The sequence below is a fragment of the Melospiza melodia genome, chromosome 19 (assembly GCF_035770615.1).
Source record: "Melospiza melodia melodia isolate bMelMel2 chromosome 19, bMelMel2.pri, whole genome shotgun sequence".
Lineage (NCBI taxonomy): Eukaryota > Metazoa > Chordata > Aves > Passeriformes > Passerellidae > Melospiza > Melospiza melodia.
Window position 1 is genome coordinate 3,910,369 of NC_086212.1, and position 17,558 is coordinate 3,927,926.

At 44.3% G+C, this 17,558-nt stretch overlaps 2 protein-coding genes across 2 annotated transcripts in view; both read left to right on the forward strand.

Annotated features, from left to right (window-relative positions):
* The first annotated feature begins 1,081 nt into the window (after positions 1–1,081).
* EDEM2 (ER degradation enhancing alpha-mannosidase like protein 2) lies at positions 1,082–13,374 on the forward strand. Its single transcript, XM_063172166.1, has 11 exons — positions 1,082–1,213; positions 1,281–1,391; positions 1,470–1,509; positions 2,465–2,570; positions 3,615–3,740; positions 5,839–6,050; positions 7,144–7,285; positions 7,571–7,695; positions 8,766–8,910; positions 9,941–10,062; positions 11,580–13,374. Exons 1-11 carry the CDS (start codon positions 1,095–1,097, stop codon positions 12,069–12,071), a joined length of 1,740 nt encoding a protein of 579 aa, XP_063028236.1. The 5' UTR covers positions 1,082–1,094; the 3' UTR covers positions 12,072–13,374.
* A 917-nt stretch (positions 13,375–14,291) lies between these two features.
* Positions 14,292–17,558, forward strand: part of TRPC4AP (transient receptor potential cation channel subfamily C member 4 associated protein) — a 39,627-nt gene continuing 36,360 nt past the window's right edge. The window contains exons 1-3 of the mRNA XM_063172718.1: positions 14,292–14,324; positions 15,430–15,535; positions 15,843–16,126. Of these exons, the coding sequence (XP_063028788.1) occupies positions 14,292–14,324; positions 15,430–15,535; positions 15,843–16,126 (423 nt within the window). The remainder of the gene's footprint in view (positions 14,325–15,429; positions 15,536–15,842; positions 16,127–17,558) is intronic.

The window sequence follows — 17,558 nt, forward strand, 5'->3', positions numbered from 1 at the left end:
GAAGATCTGCAAACCATGACAGTTAAGTAGATGATAGTGAATTTATCATGGGGTGAAAAAGTAGATTTTGAAGTTTTTTAGAATGGTGGTTCAGGGGGCAAGATGGAGGGATCTGGGCATGTCCAGCCTTTCTCCTTCTTCTTCTCTACCTCCATCTTCTGCTGTGATGGTGGCACTTTTAGATTGGTTTAGAGTAGAAGCTCACTGTCTAGCATAGGTGATAGGTATTGGGAAGTAATTGTAAACATTGTACATGTAGTTTTTAGTATAAAGACATAACACTGCCCAGGCAGAGTGCCTGGACTGTTTTGCTGAATGGATCTCAGCTAGACAGGAGAAAATATTTTATAGATAAAGAACAACCTTGAGACCGAGAACTTAAAGAGTTCTGACTCCTTCTTCAAGCGCCGGGCTGGGAAAAGAGACTTTCTAACATTTCTCGGAGTCACTCTGAGCAGCGAGAGGCCCCGAGACACCAGCTGCCTCACCCACATCCTCACACACATCCCGGCCATTTCCAGCCCAGCTCCCGGCAGGAACCGCACAGCAGCGGTGTCAGGCACCACGGCCTCTTCCCGGTGCCACCACCTCATTTCTGTGGATAATTTAAATAATGTAAGTGTTACAGATGGAAAAATCCTAACAACACCTAAAGCGCTGCCCTGCCCGCTCAGCGCCCTCCTGCCATTAGCGAGTTCCAGCCTCCGGAGAGGTACCACAGGAACCTCCCGCTTCTCTGCGAGCAGTCCCGGTGATAATTCCCGCAATGAGGGCCCCTCAGCCCGGCCGAGGTGGCAGCGACACCCCAAAATCCACCGGCGCATCCCCGCTCCGTCCGCCAGCCCCGTCCCGTCCCGTCCCGCACCGCCCCGGACGCGGCCCCGCCGTGCGGAGCGCTTCCGCCAGCGCGTGCGTCGAGCGCTCGCCGCTCCCATTGGCTGGAGGGGGCGGCGGGGCGGGGCAGAGAGAAGCGGAGAGCTCTTCCATTGGCTGGAGTGGGAGGAGGGGTGGGGTCAGAACTGAGGCTGCAGTGAGGGCGCTCAGGAGGGAGCGGGAGGCGAGTCCCGGTGCGGGGCTCGGTGCGGGACGCGGCCATGGGGGCTCCCGGCACGGCCGTGCGGCGTTTCCTCGGCCCGCTGCTGTGCCTCCTGGCGCTGCGGCTCCCGGCGAGCAGCGGCGCGGCCGCCCGCGGGCTGGACGTGGCTTCCTACCGGTGAGTACGGAGCGGGCGGTGCGGGGCCCAGGCGGGCCCGGGCTGAGCGCGCCTGCTTGTGCCGCAGGGAGCGGGTGCGGGCCATGTTCTACCACGCCTACGAGCACTACCTGGAGAGCGCCTTCCCTTACGACGAGCTGCGGCCGCTGACCTGCGACGGCCAGGACACCTGGGGCAGGTAAGGGCTGCTCCCGGGGTGGGATAGGGATGGGCCGCCCCCCTCTGCCGGGTCTCACCTCGCTTCTGTCCTCCGCAGCTTCTCCCTGACTCTGATCGATGCTCTGGACACGCTGCTGGTGAGTAGGTGCCAGCCCTGAGAGCCCGCAGACTGCTCAAGGTCTCTGTGTGCCACCTGTACACACCTGGATTTTATGTGGTTGGTGCCAAAAGTCAGTTATTCATTGACCTGAGAACTTTCCATTTCCCTTTGCATCACCCCTTGGGGAGAGTGGCAGAGCGCCCCTTTGCTGACAGCCTCTGATGTAAAGTTCTGAAATGTGTGAAAAAAGATTTTTGAAAGATGGAACTGTCAATTTTTAGTAATGTGAAAAATGCCGATCACTTGTTTTTAACAGTTTAATAGTAATAAAATGGTTATAAAAATAATAATACAATTAGAGTAATAATAATTTGGACAATTTGAATTAGGTCAATATGAGACAATTGAGACAAAGAGTTACGGACGTCTGGGTATTTTTTTCTGGGCAGTACAAGCCCCCTTAACAGAGGATTAACCCTTAAAAGCAACAGCCTGTTGCATATTCATACACCTCATACATGATGCCGAAATTCCATTCAAATGCAGGATTCTGTCTGGTCAGTGTCAGCTTCTTCCTCTGAATCCTGACAGCGCCTTCGATGCGGGAAGAAGTTCATTTCTTCTGATAATGGAGCAATAAATTCTTTTTCTCTGAAAGATTCAGGTGTCCTGTGGCTGCTATTTCGCTGCAAATCCTTTCTTTAAAAAAAGTATCCTACATAGCGTAGTTTCTATTTTAACATTTTTTATAACCTAAAACTATATTTAACACACTACTTAAGAGAATTAACACAGCATTGCTTTCTAACACAACACATATAATATTCATTTTAACATTTGCGAAAAGCCAATCATAAAATAGGCATTTTTCACAGTAATATCTGTAGTTCATGATGTCACCAAATAGTAAAACCAACTAAAAGCAGCCCCAAATATTGAGCTGCTCTTTGTTTTTCCATGAACTCTAAGCCTGATTCTCTGTTTCCCTGCAGATCTTGGGAAATGTTTCAGAGTTCCAGCGAGTTGTCAACGTGCTGCAGGAGGGGGTGGACTTTGATATCGATGTCAATGCATCTGTCTTTGAAACAAACATTCGAGGTGAGGTGGGGTATTCTGGGGGTCTGTGTTGGATTTCCTTCCTGTATGAGTCTCAGAGGAGGTGGTCAGAGGGAATTTGGGATGCAGAGTGAGAGGACCCATAAACAGAGAGAAAAACCCCAAACAAACGTCACTTCCTTTCAGTTTTTGCACATCCCTTTTTGCTTCCTGTCTCAAGACAAGCAGATGTGGCACTTTCAGTATTCTGCTGTGAGCTTTGGAATAAATATATTTTTCACTGCAGGAATACAGATTTTTATCCTGTTGTTTTTGTATACTGTTTTAAAGTATAGATTATCAATTTCTGGGAATTTTTTTTTTTCCTTCAAAATCACAAAGGCTTTTGGAGTCTTGCACCTTGAATGCCTGACTGCTTCAGTGCCATCTAGCTAAATAACACAGTGTTTTTTAAAAAACAGTGGGTTTTTTATAGGTATTTTAAAAAACAGTGTTTATTATAACTGTTAGTTATGCTTTTGTTGTTTGTCCTGTCAAATATTGCTGTGCCAATTTTTGCAGCAGTGTAATTTCTCTGTGGTTGTTATGTGACCATAGTGAAATACCTAATATTAGCTAATATAGCTGTATTAGCCATATAAGTAATTGCTGTATATAGCTAATAACTCACAGCTGCTGTCACATGGAAATTCTTGACTCTTCCAAAAAAAAAAAAATGTCATAGAATCTGAGAGTGGTTTGGGTGGAAAGGACCTTAAAAGATCATCTGTTCCACCCCCCTGTTGTAGGGACACCTTCCCCTGTCCCAGGGTGCTCCCAGCCCTTCCAGCCTGGCCTTGGGCACTGCCAGGGATCCAGGGGCAGCCCCAGCTTCTCTGGGCACCCTGTGCCAGGGCTTCAGCACCTTCACAGACAGAATTTATTCCCAATATCCCACCTAACCCTTCCCTCTGGCAGTTTAAAGCCATCACCCCTTATCCTGTCACTCCACATGTTTCTACTGCCCAGCAAGAAACAAATCACTCTTCCCTTCCCTAAACTCCTTCCTCCCCACATGGTGTAATGGATTCTGCTGTGTCCTTGCAGTGGTGGGAGGGCTCCTCTCTGCTCACCTGCTCTCCAGGAAGGCTGGAGTTGAAGTGGAAGCAGGCTGGCCGTGCTCAGGACCCCTCCTGAGGATGGCTGAGGAAGCAGCTCGCAAACTGCTGCCAGGTGAGCCCCTGTCTGTGTGTGACTGTGCTGGGGAGCAGGAGCTGCCTGTGCTGGGAGATGGCACTGTGGATGAGCCAGCTCACAAACCAGTCCTGTGGTCCCTGGGCTCCAAGCTCAGTGCTCCAGGGTAATTTGTGAGGATGATGTTGTTGTACGTGTGCATGCCAAGCGCTGTGTGTGCTTAGCGCAGCAGTGTGCTTGTTGAGGGGAAATATATTGAATATAAATAATAAATAAAGGTGTGAGACAGCAGCTTGTAAAGACAAGAGGATGCTGCCTCGTGTGCTCTTTGTGGGCTGTGTGCCCTCATGGCATGGCACTGCTCCCTTGTGTGCACCCATGGGCTGATCACAGCCTCGCTGTCTGCACTTTGCTGGCCAGTGTGATCAGTGACCACCTTGTGCTGGAAAAACACGTGGGGGTGCAATCTGCTGCTCTGGCAAGGTGCAAGAGATGCCCAGGAGCTTCCCAGGACTGTGTGTACTGTGGTGTTGTGAGGTCCCCAGGATGAGGTGAGAGACGAGAATTTGACTATGTTATCAGAAGGCTGATATATCATATCGTATCATATCATATCTATTTTCTTATATTATTTTCTTATATTATTTTCTTATATTATTTTCTTATATTATTTTCTTATATTATTTTCTTATATTATTTTCTTATATTATTTTCTTATATTATTTTCTTATATTATTTTCTTATATTATTTTCTTATATTATTTTCTTATATTATTTTCTTATATTATTTTCTTATATTATTTTCTTATATTATTTTCTTATATTATTTTCTTATATTATTTTCTTATATTATTTTCTTATATTATTTTCTTATATTATTTTCTTATATTATTTTCTTATATTATTTTCTTATATTATTTTCTTATATTATTTTCTTATATTATTTTCTTATATTATTTTCTTATATTATTTTCTTATATTATTTTCTTATATTATTTTCTTATATTATTTTCTTATATTTTCTTATATATTTTTATATTTTCTTATATTTTCTTTTATATATTTTCTTATATTTTTATATTTTCTTATATTTTCTTTTATATATTTTCTTATATTTTTATATTTTCTTATATTTTCTTTTATATATTTTCTTATATTTTTATATTTTCTTATATTTTCTTTTATATATTTTCTTATATTTTTATATTTTCTTATAATTTATTTTCTTATATTTTGTTTTCTTACATTTTCTTATATATATATTTATATTTTCTATATTTTCTTATATATATATTTATATTTTCTGTATTTTCTTATATATATTTTTATATTTTCTATATTTTCTTACGTATTTTTTTATTTTCTATATTTTCTTACGTATTTTTTTATTTTCTATATTTTCTTACGTATATTTTTCTATGCTCTATATTTTCTTACGTATATTTTTCTATGCTCTATATTTTCTTACGTATATTTTTATCTTTTCTATATTTTCTTAAGTATATTTTCTATGCTCTATATTTTCTTACGTGTATATTTTTCTATGCTTTATATTTTCTTACGTATATTTTTCTATGCTCTATATTTTCTTACGTATATTTTTTCTATGCCCTACAGTTTGTTTATTATATTTTATTTTTTTATATATTTTATATATTATATTGTATACTAAAACTATATTAGAGGAAGGATACATCAGAAGGCTTTACAAAAATGAGAGTGAAAGCTCCTGACTGACTCCTCAGAGTCCGACACAGCTGATGGTGATTGGTCATTAATTAAAAACAATTCACATGGAACCAATCAAAAATGCACCTGTTGGTAAATTATCTTCAGACCACATTCCCAAACAAAACCAGATAATTATTGTTTTCATTCTTTTCTGAGGCTTCTCAGCTTCCCAGGAGAAGAAATCCTGGTGAAGGGATTTTTCTGAAAATATCATGCTGACAGCGTGTACCTTGGCATACCCTCTCTGACCCACCCAGGACCACACTCAAGTTCTCATTTTGTTCTCTGCAGTTACTCCAGCCCCCCTCCCTGCCCGTGTGCAGTGGGATGTGAGGCACATGTTTGCTTCAGAGTCTGTAAAACACAACACTGAGCATTTCTGTGACCCCAAAATCCTGTGTTCCAGCTTTCCAGACCCCAACTGGGATGCCCTATGGCACAGTGAACCTGCTGCATGGAGTAAACCCTGGGGAGACCCCAGTCACCTGTACTGCTGGAATTGGCACCTTTATAGTGGAGTTTGCCACCTTGAGCCACCTCACTGGTGACCCCGTGTTCGAGGACGTTGCCAGGAAGGCTTTGAAGGCACTGTGGAAAAATCGCTCGGATATTGGGCTGGTGAGTGAGCAAAGGACCGGGGATGTGCTGGGCTGCTTTTTCTGTAGCTTTGTGGATGCAATTCTAGGCATGAAAAAGCACCAACAGAGAGGAGATGGAGTTGGATAAATACCCACAGTGCTCCTAACTGGGCTGAAGGCTCGTGTTTGCCATTGTTGCTGAACACCTGCAGCATCCACATCCCCGCTTCACTGCAGCAGCCCAACATTATCCATTGTTCTGGCCCACACCAGATGTGGCTGGGACACAAATGCCAACTGCTGGGAGCTGCAGCTCTTGTGACAGCAGCTGGAGCAGATTAATGAAAGGTCTGTCTGATGCCTGGAGGGACAAAGGCCTAGGGAAGAGAACAAGAGTAAAGTGCACTGAGATATTAGTAGCCTGTACAGCTCTGGGGTTCAGGAATACCCAGAGCTGGGAGTGTTATCTCTGTTTTCACTGTCTCCTGTTCTTTTCTGTTGCTGCTTTTTTAACCTCTGTGAAGTGTTGGTGTTGCATATGTGAACTGAAAGAGATTTATTTATACCCTGTGTTTATTGCCACGGGGAAATGTTTCCCTTTGTTTGCTTTGGGATTTATTTATTTTTGATTTATACCCCAAATCGTTGATCATTGCTGGCTTTTTTCACATTTGCTAAGAAAGACATGATTGTGTATTTAATCCTCCATCAGCTGGGTTTGTTCACAGGCTGAAGAGTGCCAGCATCTATTTAAATATTAACATGGCAGCTCTTGTGCCTTTGACATTCTTGGCCTCTGTCTCTGTATCTGCACCTCTCCATCCTTCTCTACTCATTTGTAAGATCAGAATTAGGACCAGACATTTCATGTTGAAATTGTGCATTTTTACAGTAGCATTATAATGTGTTGTTTTAGCCAGTGAAGCGTTGATATTGGAAGCATAAAATGTTTATTAGATATATAAAATACATTATCACCATGGAAATTGTATTTTCTACAGTTTGCATATAAGCATAACAGTTATATTGTCCTGTAATGGAAAAAATGCTGGTTGGAATGGACATTGTATGACTGAAAGATGGACCAGGATTTCTTGTGTCACTTTAAGCCCCTCTTCCTTTTCTCCTTCCAGGTGGGGAACCACATTGATGTGATCACTGCCAAGTGGGTGGCCCAGGATGCTGGCATTGGGGCAGGGGTGGACTCCTACTTTGAGTACCTGGTTAAAGGAGCCATCCTCCTGCAGGACAAGGAGCTGATGTCCATGTTTTTAGGTGAGTGGTTGTTGTCTGTGGGAAGGAGGAGATGAAAGATCTATTGGGGCACATTCAAGACTGTTCTGAAGGCTTTGCTGTAATTCTTCTGAACAGTCTGTGATAACAAAGTTACCAAAGTGAGCATCCTGGGAAGTCATTGAACGTGGCTCAAGTGAAAAAGGGGCTTCTCTCATTCTTAAAAATAAGCTTTTCTTTTTTTTTTCTTTTTTTTTTCTTTTTTTTTTCTTTTTTTTTTTTTCTTTTTGTTACAGATGGCTTACCTACCCATCTGTTTCTTTACAGAATATAACAAAGCTATCAAGAATTACACCAAGTTTGATGACTGGTACCTGTGGGTTCAGATGTACAAAGGAACAGTGTCCATGCCTGTGTTCCAGTCTCTGGAAGCCTATTGGCCAGGCCTGCAGGTAAGAGCTGTCATACCAGCAGCATCTGGTGATTCTCTGCATGTGTCAGGGGCTGGTCTTCAAGAAAAGAGTTACAAATATCATCTCACCTGTGCAGGTTTAAAAGTTTGGTTTGCTCTCTGGTGAAATTTGCAGTAGCCTGAGCCTGTAGAAGGTGATGTTGAAGAAAATGTACAGTCTCTCATTCAGCATGATGGGGCACTTCTGTGATAGCCAGCTCCAAATGAGAATGTGAGGAAAAAGAAACACACACCTCTTTTCTATCATCTTACAAATGTTTCATTTGTGTGAATATTTTCCCATCAAGAGCTTTGCTTTCTCATCAGTCTTGTTTGGACTGAGACCTTGTTTCCCTAACTAAGAGATTGGATGCTGTGATTGACTAAACATTTGACTGAAGAAACACAGCCTTCTTTAAAAAGCATCAGAGTCTTCATATGATTTCAGGTGTGGGAATGTGATCCACCAGAAAAGCAGCTTTTAATTCTTAGCTGTTCTTAAGGCATCATGCCCAGTATCAGTTACCCCACTCAGACCTGCTGAAATACCCATTTCTGTCACTGGGTATTTCCTTGCCTAGAGCAGTGCTATTGCATCAGTTCCTGTAGCCATTATATTTTCTGAAAAATCCCTTTGCCAGGATTTTTCTCCTAAGAAGCCTCAGAGAAAAAGAAAGACAATAATTATCTGCTGCTGTGGAATGCAAAAGGTGTCTCTTTGATTGGTCTCATGTGGTTGTTTCTAATTCATGGCAAATCACAGTCAGCTGGCTCAGACTTTCTGAGAGTCGTGAGCTTTTGTTATCATTCCATTCCTTCCCGTGCTAGCCTTCTGATGAAATCCCTTCTTCTTTTAGTATAGTTTTAATATATCATTTTCTTTTAATATAATATATATCATAAAATAATAAATCAGCCTTCTGAAACATGGAGTCAGATCCTCATATCTTCCCTCATCCTGGGACCCCTGTGAACAACCACCACATTTGGTGACCCTGAGTGAAGAAAAATTGCACAAATTCCTGTGCTGGTTTTTCACTGCCGTGTTTCTTTGCTGTTTCCTGTCTCCAGAGCCTGATTGGGGATGTGGACAATGCCATGCGCACCTTCCTCAACTATTACACGGTCTGGAAGCAGTTTGGGGGCCTGCCTGAGTTCTACAACATTCCCCAGGGATACACAGTGGACAAGAGGGAAGGATATCCACTCAGGCCTGGTAAAAAAACTGAAATTAAAAGGGACATGAACTCTTGCTTTAGCTCTGGTTGGGAGATCAACTGTTTGCAGCACCACATTTTCCTCCCCACTTTTGTTCTGACTCAGTTCCTGCCAGGATTTGAGCTGGGATTTCCAGAGTTAAAGCTGCAGATTTTGTTTTCCCCCATTCACAAAGACAGGAAGGAAACAGGAAGCAAACCATAGTGTTACTGTTGAAAGGTGGCCTGGTAATGAATTTTGTTCACAGTGTGGGATTTGACATGTTTAAGTGTTACATTGTCTGGCATGGGGTGCTTCAGTCACATGAAATGTTAAAGGGACTGCTTATGTCCTTTAAATTTGGGAAGTGAAAGTCAGTGTGAATAGACTGTTCCAGTTCTGCATCTAGGAGGGATTCTGTGTTTTCTGTGATACTGTAAGGAAATTATCTCTCTTTTTTTCTCATTTTTTACAACTCTGACCAAAAATAAAAAATTAAACTGATTAGTGGGTCCATAAATGTAAATGAGAATAAAGAACTTCCTTTTGGTCTGAGTGTTCAGGTGACACCCACACTGGACAAATTACCAAAAATACTCATCAGCCCTAATTATCAAAGGTGTTCATGTATAAACACCTGTTCCTTTAGTAAGTAAACACAGATGGTGCCTATGTTGTCTGCATAGAGTATTTCCACTCTATTGTTTAAAAACTCTATTTTGAGGATTGAATTTCTTGTTTGGAATCCTTTCCAGAAGCATTTTTTGTTAACTTTGACAACTGAGTATTAATCTTTTTGTCTCCTGCTTCTCTCCCACTTGCTGAATGTGGGAGGGAGCATTAGTGACATTTACCTGAGCTAGTTAGGGGGAATTTCTTTGTAGCACATCCTTAGGAAAAGGAAAATCTGTGCTTGGAGCCAGGCAAGCCAGGCTGTTCACCTGATTATGCTGAAGTATTTTTAAATTAGTTCAAGGAATAGCTTATCTTCTGTGTGTGTGTGTGTGGTTTGATAATCTTTGTGCTGGCAATGTTTGGGTGCTTTGCAGAGCTGATTGAGAGTGCGATGTATCTGTACCGTGCCACGAGAGACCCCACACTGCTGGAGCTGGGGAGAGATGCTGTGGAGTCCATAGAGAAGATCAGCAAGGTGGACTGTGGCTTTGCAACTGTGAGTGCTAAATCATCTGCCATGGCAGCTGAAGGGCTGCTAAAAATCAGCTTTCAGAAGGTGTTCTCATGAGTGATTATTGGAAAAGGCTCCCAATATTCCCAGTTAGATTGTGCCTGGGCCAGTCTGACCCTCGCTGCCGGGCCAAAGGCAGCAACTGCGGTGTATCACCCCAGAGATACCTTGGCTTGCTGGAGATTGCAGCTGGGCACTGAACAAGTCCAGGCTTGTTAGGAACCCCGTTTACCTCAGGAGGAATGGCTTCAGGCGGTGGTGAAGAGAAAAAGGAGAGGATTCTGCTGGAGGGTTTATCCAGAGGTTTATTCCATGGTTACAGAGGTCTGAACGTGAGCAACTGCTCCAACAGAACTCGGCCGCATGGTCTGATCACCTTTTTAAGCTCAGGGACAGGGGGAGGGGAGGTACAGGTGAGCCACCAACCAGGTGAGAGGGGCAGGGTCTCAGGGGAAGATGACACCCAGACAGGCCAATGATCTCTGGGCATAGGGGCATCCTTTGAACTTGACCAACCACACGACGCCTTGCTGGAATGTTCAGCCTGATTGACAGGACTCACTCAGCATGGGGGCAAGGGGGAAGGGAGAGAGGCATAGGCACACCTGGGGGAATGACCTGGAAGGCCAAAATGGGACATTACAGCACACCACAACAAGTGATGTTTTGTCATGGATTGAAGCTATCGTTTTGGGCAAAACATGACTCTTTTCCAACAAGCCCCTTGTATTTCTCTCTGAAGCTGCTCTGGTAATTGCTGGTCATGTTTCTGGTTGTAGCTTCCTCACAGGGGGCCAAATTCTATCATGGGCTGTTGTCCCAGAGCCCAAAACGTGGGAAAGCACCAGAAGCTTCTCCTGCATTTCTAGCAGGTGTTGCAGCTGAGCAGGAGGACTCTTGTGCAGGCTCCTCCTGCCAGGTGTGTGACCCTGCTTTCCCACTATGCCTGAAAATCTGGTCAAACACATGAGAAGTACAGTGAATGATTTTTATGAAGTTATTTAATAGAGGATTTCAAACATGCTATCAAGATCTATTTTACAAAAAATTGCTTAAAAATATTGGGAGTAAGTAGGTAAAAGCCTTAGGATTTTTTCTTTAGTGGGGAAATGATGGGAATCTCTTCTCCTTGCCCAGACTGAACTGAGGATGAGTTTAAATGTTAGGAAGAGATTCTTCACTCTAGGGGTGCTTAGGCCCTGGCACCAGTCGCCCAAAGCAGCTGGAGCTGCCCCTGGATCCCTGGAAGTGTCCAAGGCCAGGTTGGATGGGGCTTGGAGCAGCCTGGGATAGTGGAAGGTGTCCCTGCCATGGCAGGGGATGGAATGAGATGATTTTTAAGGTCTCTTCCAACCTAACCCATTCTATAATAAGATACAGGGTGAGTTGGTGTCATACTGTGCTGTTTAACTGAAATGAATTCCAAGTTGGTTTTATTTTTCTCCCTAAATTCATAACTTTCTGAATTCAATGTAACTGTAACCCACTCTGTTCTCTTGTAGATCAAAGACTTGAGGGACCACAGGCTGGATAACCGCATGGAATCCTTCTTCTTGGCTGAAACAATCAAATACCTGTACCTGCTCTTTGACCCTGACAACTTCATCCACAATGATGGCTCAGACTTTGATGTGGTGGTCACACCCTATGGGGAGTGTGTCCTGAATGCTGGAGGGTACATCTTCAACACTGAGGCTCATCCCATCGACCCTGCTGCGCTGCACTGCTGCAGGAAGCGCAGAGAGGAGCAGTGGGAGGTGGAGGACTTGATGAGGGAATTCTACTCACGGAAGAAAACCAAGAAATTCACTTTAAAAAGAGCTCCCGACCATGGTGAAGGGGAAAATGCTAAAGACTCCCAAGATGCCTCTTCAGAGAAAGCTGGAGAGAAGAGAAACTCTAAGAAAAGCTCATACTCCCTCCTGAGCTGCCCCAGTCAATCCTTTAACTCCAAGCTTGCAGTACTGGGACAGGTCTTCCTAGATAACACCTGATCCTCTTTGCATCACCAGTTTAAATTATTGAACTCGTTTCAGATTCTGGGAATATATTTTTATAGTTTCATAATGGAAAGTGTGGTACCTCACAATGTGAATTCTATTATGAAGTGAAACAACTTCCCTTTAAATTCTGCTACTGCTCCTTTCTAAGCCATGACTCAGATACCAGCTGTTAATGCTGTTGAGCTGCTGATCTCAAAGCAGTTGGTTGCCTGAATATCAAACAGGTGTCCAGGAAAAGAAAGGTCTCCATGTTAAATGTACCTGTTTTCTTGCATTTTGTGAGTTTTAGAGGCTTACAGAAAGATAGTAGCTTATTTTGTTCTATAAAAATGAGCCTGAGTTTCTTGTCATAAGGGGAAGAGGAAGAATTGCTGTAGCTTCACCACAATTCTCTGTGTGCTCCATCTTTTATTTCTGGCCACTTTATAAACACGTAGTTCATGTTGAAAAATTGCTGCCCAGTGGAGAAAAACTATTTATTTAGAGTTGAAGGCTCAGTTTTGTTGGGCATTAAGGATGGTGTGGGGGGAGAGGAGCACTTGGAACATGGGAAAGTGCTCAGTCCCTCTGTTTCAGATCAGTGTGGGTCAGCACCTCCTGCCTGAAAACCACTTTAGTGAATGTCCAGGTAATGTCTGGACAAAAAACTGAGCTGGAGGGTGGACTAGGAAATGTTTGGTTGGTTCCACAGTGTAGCTAGCTTATCTCTTATTTCCCCATTTCCTTCCTCTTTCTAACTTCCCTTTGGTCCCCCCCCTTTGGTATTTCACTGTACCTCAGTGCAGCCACCCAGGGTTGCCCCAGCTGAGCTGAACACGAGCCATGCACAAGGCTTGGGTGCAAGGGAGCTGAGCCCAGGCTGAAATTGCAGCTGTGCTTTGGTGCTGCAGGCAGCTGAGCAGATGTTCATGAACCTCTCAGGGTTCAGCTGATTCACACATCCAAACCTTTAAATACATTATTGGTGTCTTTGCAACAGCTGTGTGCAGTGACCAGGAAAGGAGGAATTAGTGTGGCCAAGGAACAACCAAAAGCAGGGCAAAAAAGCGTTGGAGTTTCTTCAACCCTGCTGCAAAGTGAGGAGGCTGGAGCAAGCTACAATTATTTGAGTGGGCTAGAGGTACAGGAGAAGTAAATCCCTGTGAGCAGGAAAATACTTAAATACAGCTGGACCAGTGCCCACTCTGTGCTGCTGTGTGGTTGCCTTGAGAAAGTAATTTTTTTGTTGTTGTTTTGACCCATACTAATGCTGTAAAGTTAAATAAAATTTGCATTTTACCCTTTGGGGTAGAAATCCTGTTGCAGTTGTGATTGAGCTATGGTAAGAGACACTTGCAGTGCTGGACAGGTATATTGAAAGGACTGGTAAGCTACAGAGCTTTTGGTTGTGTCCTTCTTTCTCATGGCTGCTGGGACAGTGCACGAATTCTGCATTGACACAGCCCTTGCAGCCCTTCTGAGACAGGAGCACCCAAAACCAGGCATTGTTAGACAATGATGAAGCTCTTGTTGTGGCTGCTTGTTGTCACCATAGGTTATCTTTTCATTTTCCAGCTGTTCACATCTCAAATGCTCTTCATTGTTTAATCTGCAGAAAACAAACCCCAGGCCTTCTCCCACAGCTTTTCTCAGTGCTGGGTCAGGTCCTGAAACCCAGCATTGTCCTGGCTGTGAGGTAGAGGAAAATAATGGGACAGGGGGTAGATTTCCAACTCATTAGATCCCTCCTGACCAGGGCATTTTGGTACCCTCATGCAGGAACTTCCAGCAGCAGAACCAAAGAGCTGTAGGCTGGGATATGAGGTTGTTCCTCAGCATGGTTGGAGCTGGGACAACTCATCTGTGCATAGCTACTGTGGGTAATTAGGTGGATCTTGATTAGATTCCCAGATTGTCTGAGTAGGAAGGCACCCAGACAGATGATGGAGTGCAACTCCAAGTCAATGGCCCGGACAGGAACTGAAACTTTGGTATTATGACCAACTGAGCTAATCTCAGATTAGTGCTGTGGCCTGGGTGACTCAGAACAACACAGAACAGCCTCACCTGTTCCTTGTTCCAGCGTTGTTCCATCTCACAAAGGTTTTTCAACAAAAACCAACTTTATTTCAACAAAAACCAACTGTGATCAGAGTCCTTGGTGATCTTTTCCTCAAACAGAAAAGAGAGTGGCTGGGCCTCACTGAGGGAAATACAGGCATTGGGATGGAAATGGGGTGGGAGGCAGAGCTGGGGGTGCCAGAGGTAAAAATCGATAAAGCCAATTTAATAATGTATAAAAATAATAAAAAATTATTGTAAAAATTAATAAAAATTATATTTTATTTTGTGATCGAAAATATGATCCTCAATAGCCACAGTCAGAGACAGCATCAAGCTTGGGTGAACCTCGGACCTCCCTCTGTTCACAAATGCCATCTCCAGGGCTATTTTACACAGATTTTTCTGCCTGAGGCAGAGGTGCCCCTATTCTTTTCTCACTCTGCATATGCATGAAGTCTCTTTTCTCTGTGCAGGGCTGGACAATGCTGTTTCTGGGAGTGTTGATGTCGGGTTAGGGGAATCCGGTATTCAGATGTGTGTTCCTGATGAATCTGGTTATCTTGATCGAAGATACTTATTGTGAAAAACACCAATCACTTGTTTTTAAAATTTTAACAGTTCAATAGTAATAAAATGCTTATAAAAATAGTAATACAGTTAGAGTAATAATAATATGGAGACTTTGATTTAGGACAATTTGAGACAATAGAGACAAAGAGTTAAGGACGTCCTGGTGCCTTTTTCTGGGCAGCACGAGCACGAAAAAGGACCCCCGTTAACAGAGGATTAACCCTTAAAAACAACAGCCTGTTGCATATTCATACACCTCATACATGTTGCATAAATTTCATTCAAACGCAGGATTCTGTCTGGGCAGTGTCAGCTTCTTCCTCTGAATCCTGACAGCGCCTATGAGGCAGGGAGAAGTTCATTTCTTCTGATAAGAGGGCGATAAATTCTTTTTCTGTGAAAGATTCAGGTGTCCTGTGGCTGCGATCTCGCTGCACGTCCTTTCTATAAAAACAGTATCCTACATAGCATAGTTTCTATTTTAACATTTTTTTATGATCCAAAACTATATTTAACACGCTACTTAAGAGAATTAATACAGCATTACTTTCTAACACAACACATATAATATTCATTTTAATATTTGCAAAAAGCCAATCATAAAATAGGCATTTTTCACAGTAATATCTGTAGTTAATGATGTCACCAAATAGTAAAACCAACTAAAATCAGCCCCAAATATTGGGCTGCTCTTTGTTTTTCCATGAACTCTAAGCCTGATTCTGTTTCCCTGCAGATCTTGGGAAATGTTTCAGAGTTCCAGCGAGTTGTCAACGTGCTGCAGGAGGGGGTGGACTTCGATATCGATGTCAACGCATCTGTCTTTGAAACAAACATTCGAGGTGAGGTGGGGTATTCTGGGGGTCTGTGTTGGGTAAAATACGCATTTTTCACACTTGTCAGGTGTTCACCGCTGTTGGGTAGCCCCGGGAAAGGCCCATCTCCGCACCGGCCACCTCCTTTCGCTTGCCAATGAGCCTTTATTTCCTTGCTGCCATCTGCAATTTCACAATTTCGACGTGGCAACCTGCTGAGTGTCAGTGTTTTCGATTTTTGTTACACATACAATTTTATTAACAACTTTACTTCACATATATATTTCCTAGAAGCACGAATTATCTCACACCGCACATAACACTGAGGGAGCAGCAGCGCGGCCAGGCCGCGGCTACCCTCGCTCCCTCCCACACGGCGGGCTCCCCTTCCGGCCGCCATGTTGGCGCGTCCCGCGGCTGCGCGCTCGGCGGAGCGGCCCGAGAGGAGGGCTCGCTGTTTGTGTCCCCAGCGCGGAGGCCATGGCGGCCGTGGCGGGGGCCGCCACGGGGCCCGGCTCCGGTACCGGCACCGGCGGCACCCGCGCCCCCACCACCAACATCTTAGCGCAGCTGCGGCACGGGCAGCTGAGCGGCCGCGGGCTGACCCGCGGGGCGCAGGTAACGTGGGAGCTGGGCCGGCCGGGCGGAGCGGGGAGGCCGCGGGGCCTGCGGGGGCCGTGGGGTTTGGGGCCGGGGTTCAGCGCCTCCTGCACGGCCGGGGAGAGCCCGGCTCGCCCGGCGGGGCCTGCTCGGGTAAAACGGCCGCTTCCAGGCCGGGCTTGGCGCTGCGGAGCTGCCCGGGTTTAGCCCCGGTGCCTTCGGGCTCCGAGCGCCGCCTCACCGGGCTCAGCCAGCTCGGGCAGCCCCGAGGAGCAGCGCAGGATTGTGCCCGGCCGTTCTCCGCCGCTTCGCTCGCTGCGGCCTTCCCTGCAAAGAAAGGAAACTGTGCCTGGGACTGGAACAATGCAGCATCGAAATTTAAACGTATTTCCTGCACAAAGGCAGCCTCGTGGTTTTAGGGCTTAGGAGACATTTTAGCTCTCTAACGCAGGTGGTTTTATGAGAAACTGCTTGAAGTCTGTTTCTTATTTGTCATCTTTCCCAGTTGATGATGCTGGGAAATACCAAGGAGTGAAATCAGTTCCTTACCCCGGGCCTGTGCCTGTCGTGTGCTGATACTTTTTTAGGAAAAACTGCTCAAGGATAGTGGACTATTAATTTCTTTTTATGGAGAATAATTGGCATTTTTCTTGCACGTTAAATGCAAAATGGTGCAAAGACTTGGAAAATGAAGCGTGAGGTACAGAACTTGCGTTCAGGTTCTGATTTATTTAGCTGAAGTATCTTAAGAGAGGTCAGATGGAATAAAAAATGGCATTTCTTTAATTTACTAGTGCAGACAACAGCATTTTTCTTGATAAACAAGGATTCTGAGCAATTATTAAGAGAAGATGTTTTTACGCCTTTTCAGGACTACCTAAAAACAGAGGCCAGACAAAATTAGGAAATAAAAAGCAGTTATATTTATTGAAGGGCCTTCAGGTACATACAGGGCAGACAAAGCCCCCCAGATCCACCCAAAAATGGACCACAGGTCATGGGTTTAACACTTTTATAAGTTTGGTCCATGTGCATATTGGGGGTTAATCTTCCAATTCCAGCTCTAGGTAATGAAGTCATTTACCCCAGGTTTGCTCCCCCAACTCACTTTTGTTTCCCTCTCTGGGCCCTGAGGCAGTGAGGTGTCCTTGATTGCCAGGCCTGGAGAGGAATTGTTGTGTCTGCCCAAGCTGGGAAAGCAGCAGCTCCCACTGAGTGTGGGGTTTGGAGTTCTACACTAAAGAACTGCAGGGTTACAAATACATGGAAAATAGAAAAGCTCAAATCTTAAAGGCACCATATTCATCATGAATGTCCATGCCTCATTCTCTAGCAGAGAGGTAAAAGAGCAGGTATTTTTTACAGCTATTTTGTCCTTATTTTGCTGCTTCCTCAGCTACTAGTTTGGTTAATCCTTAAGAAGAGCCACTAATTTGCATCAGTACAAACC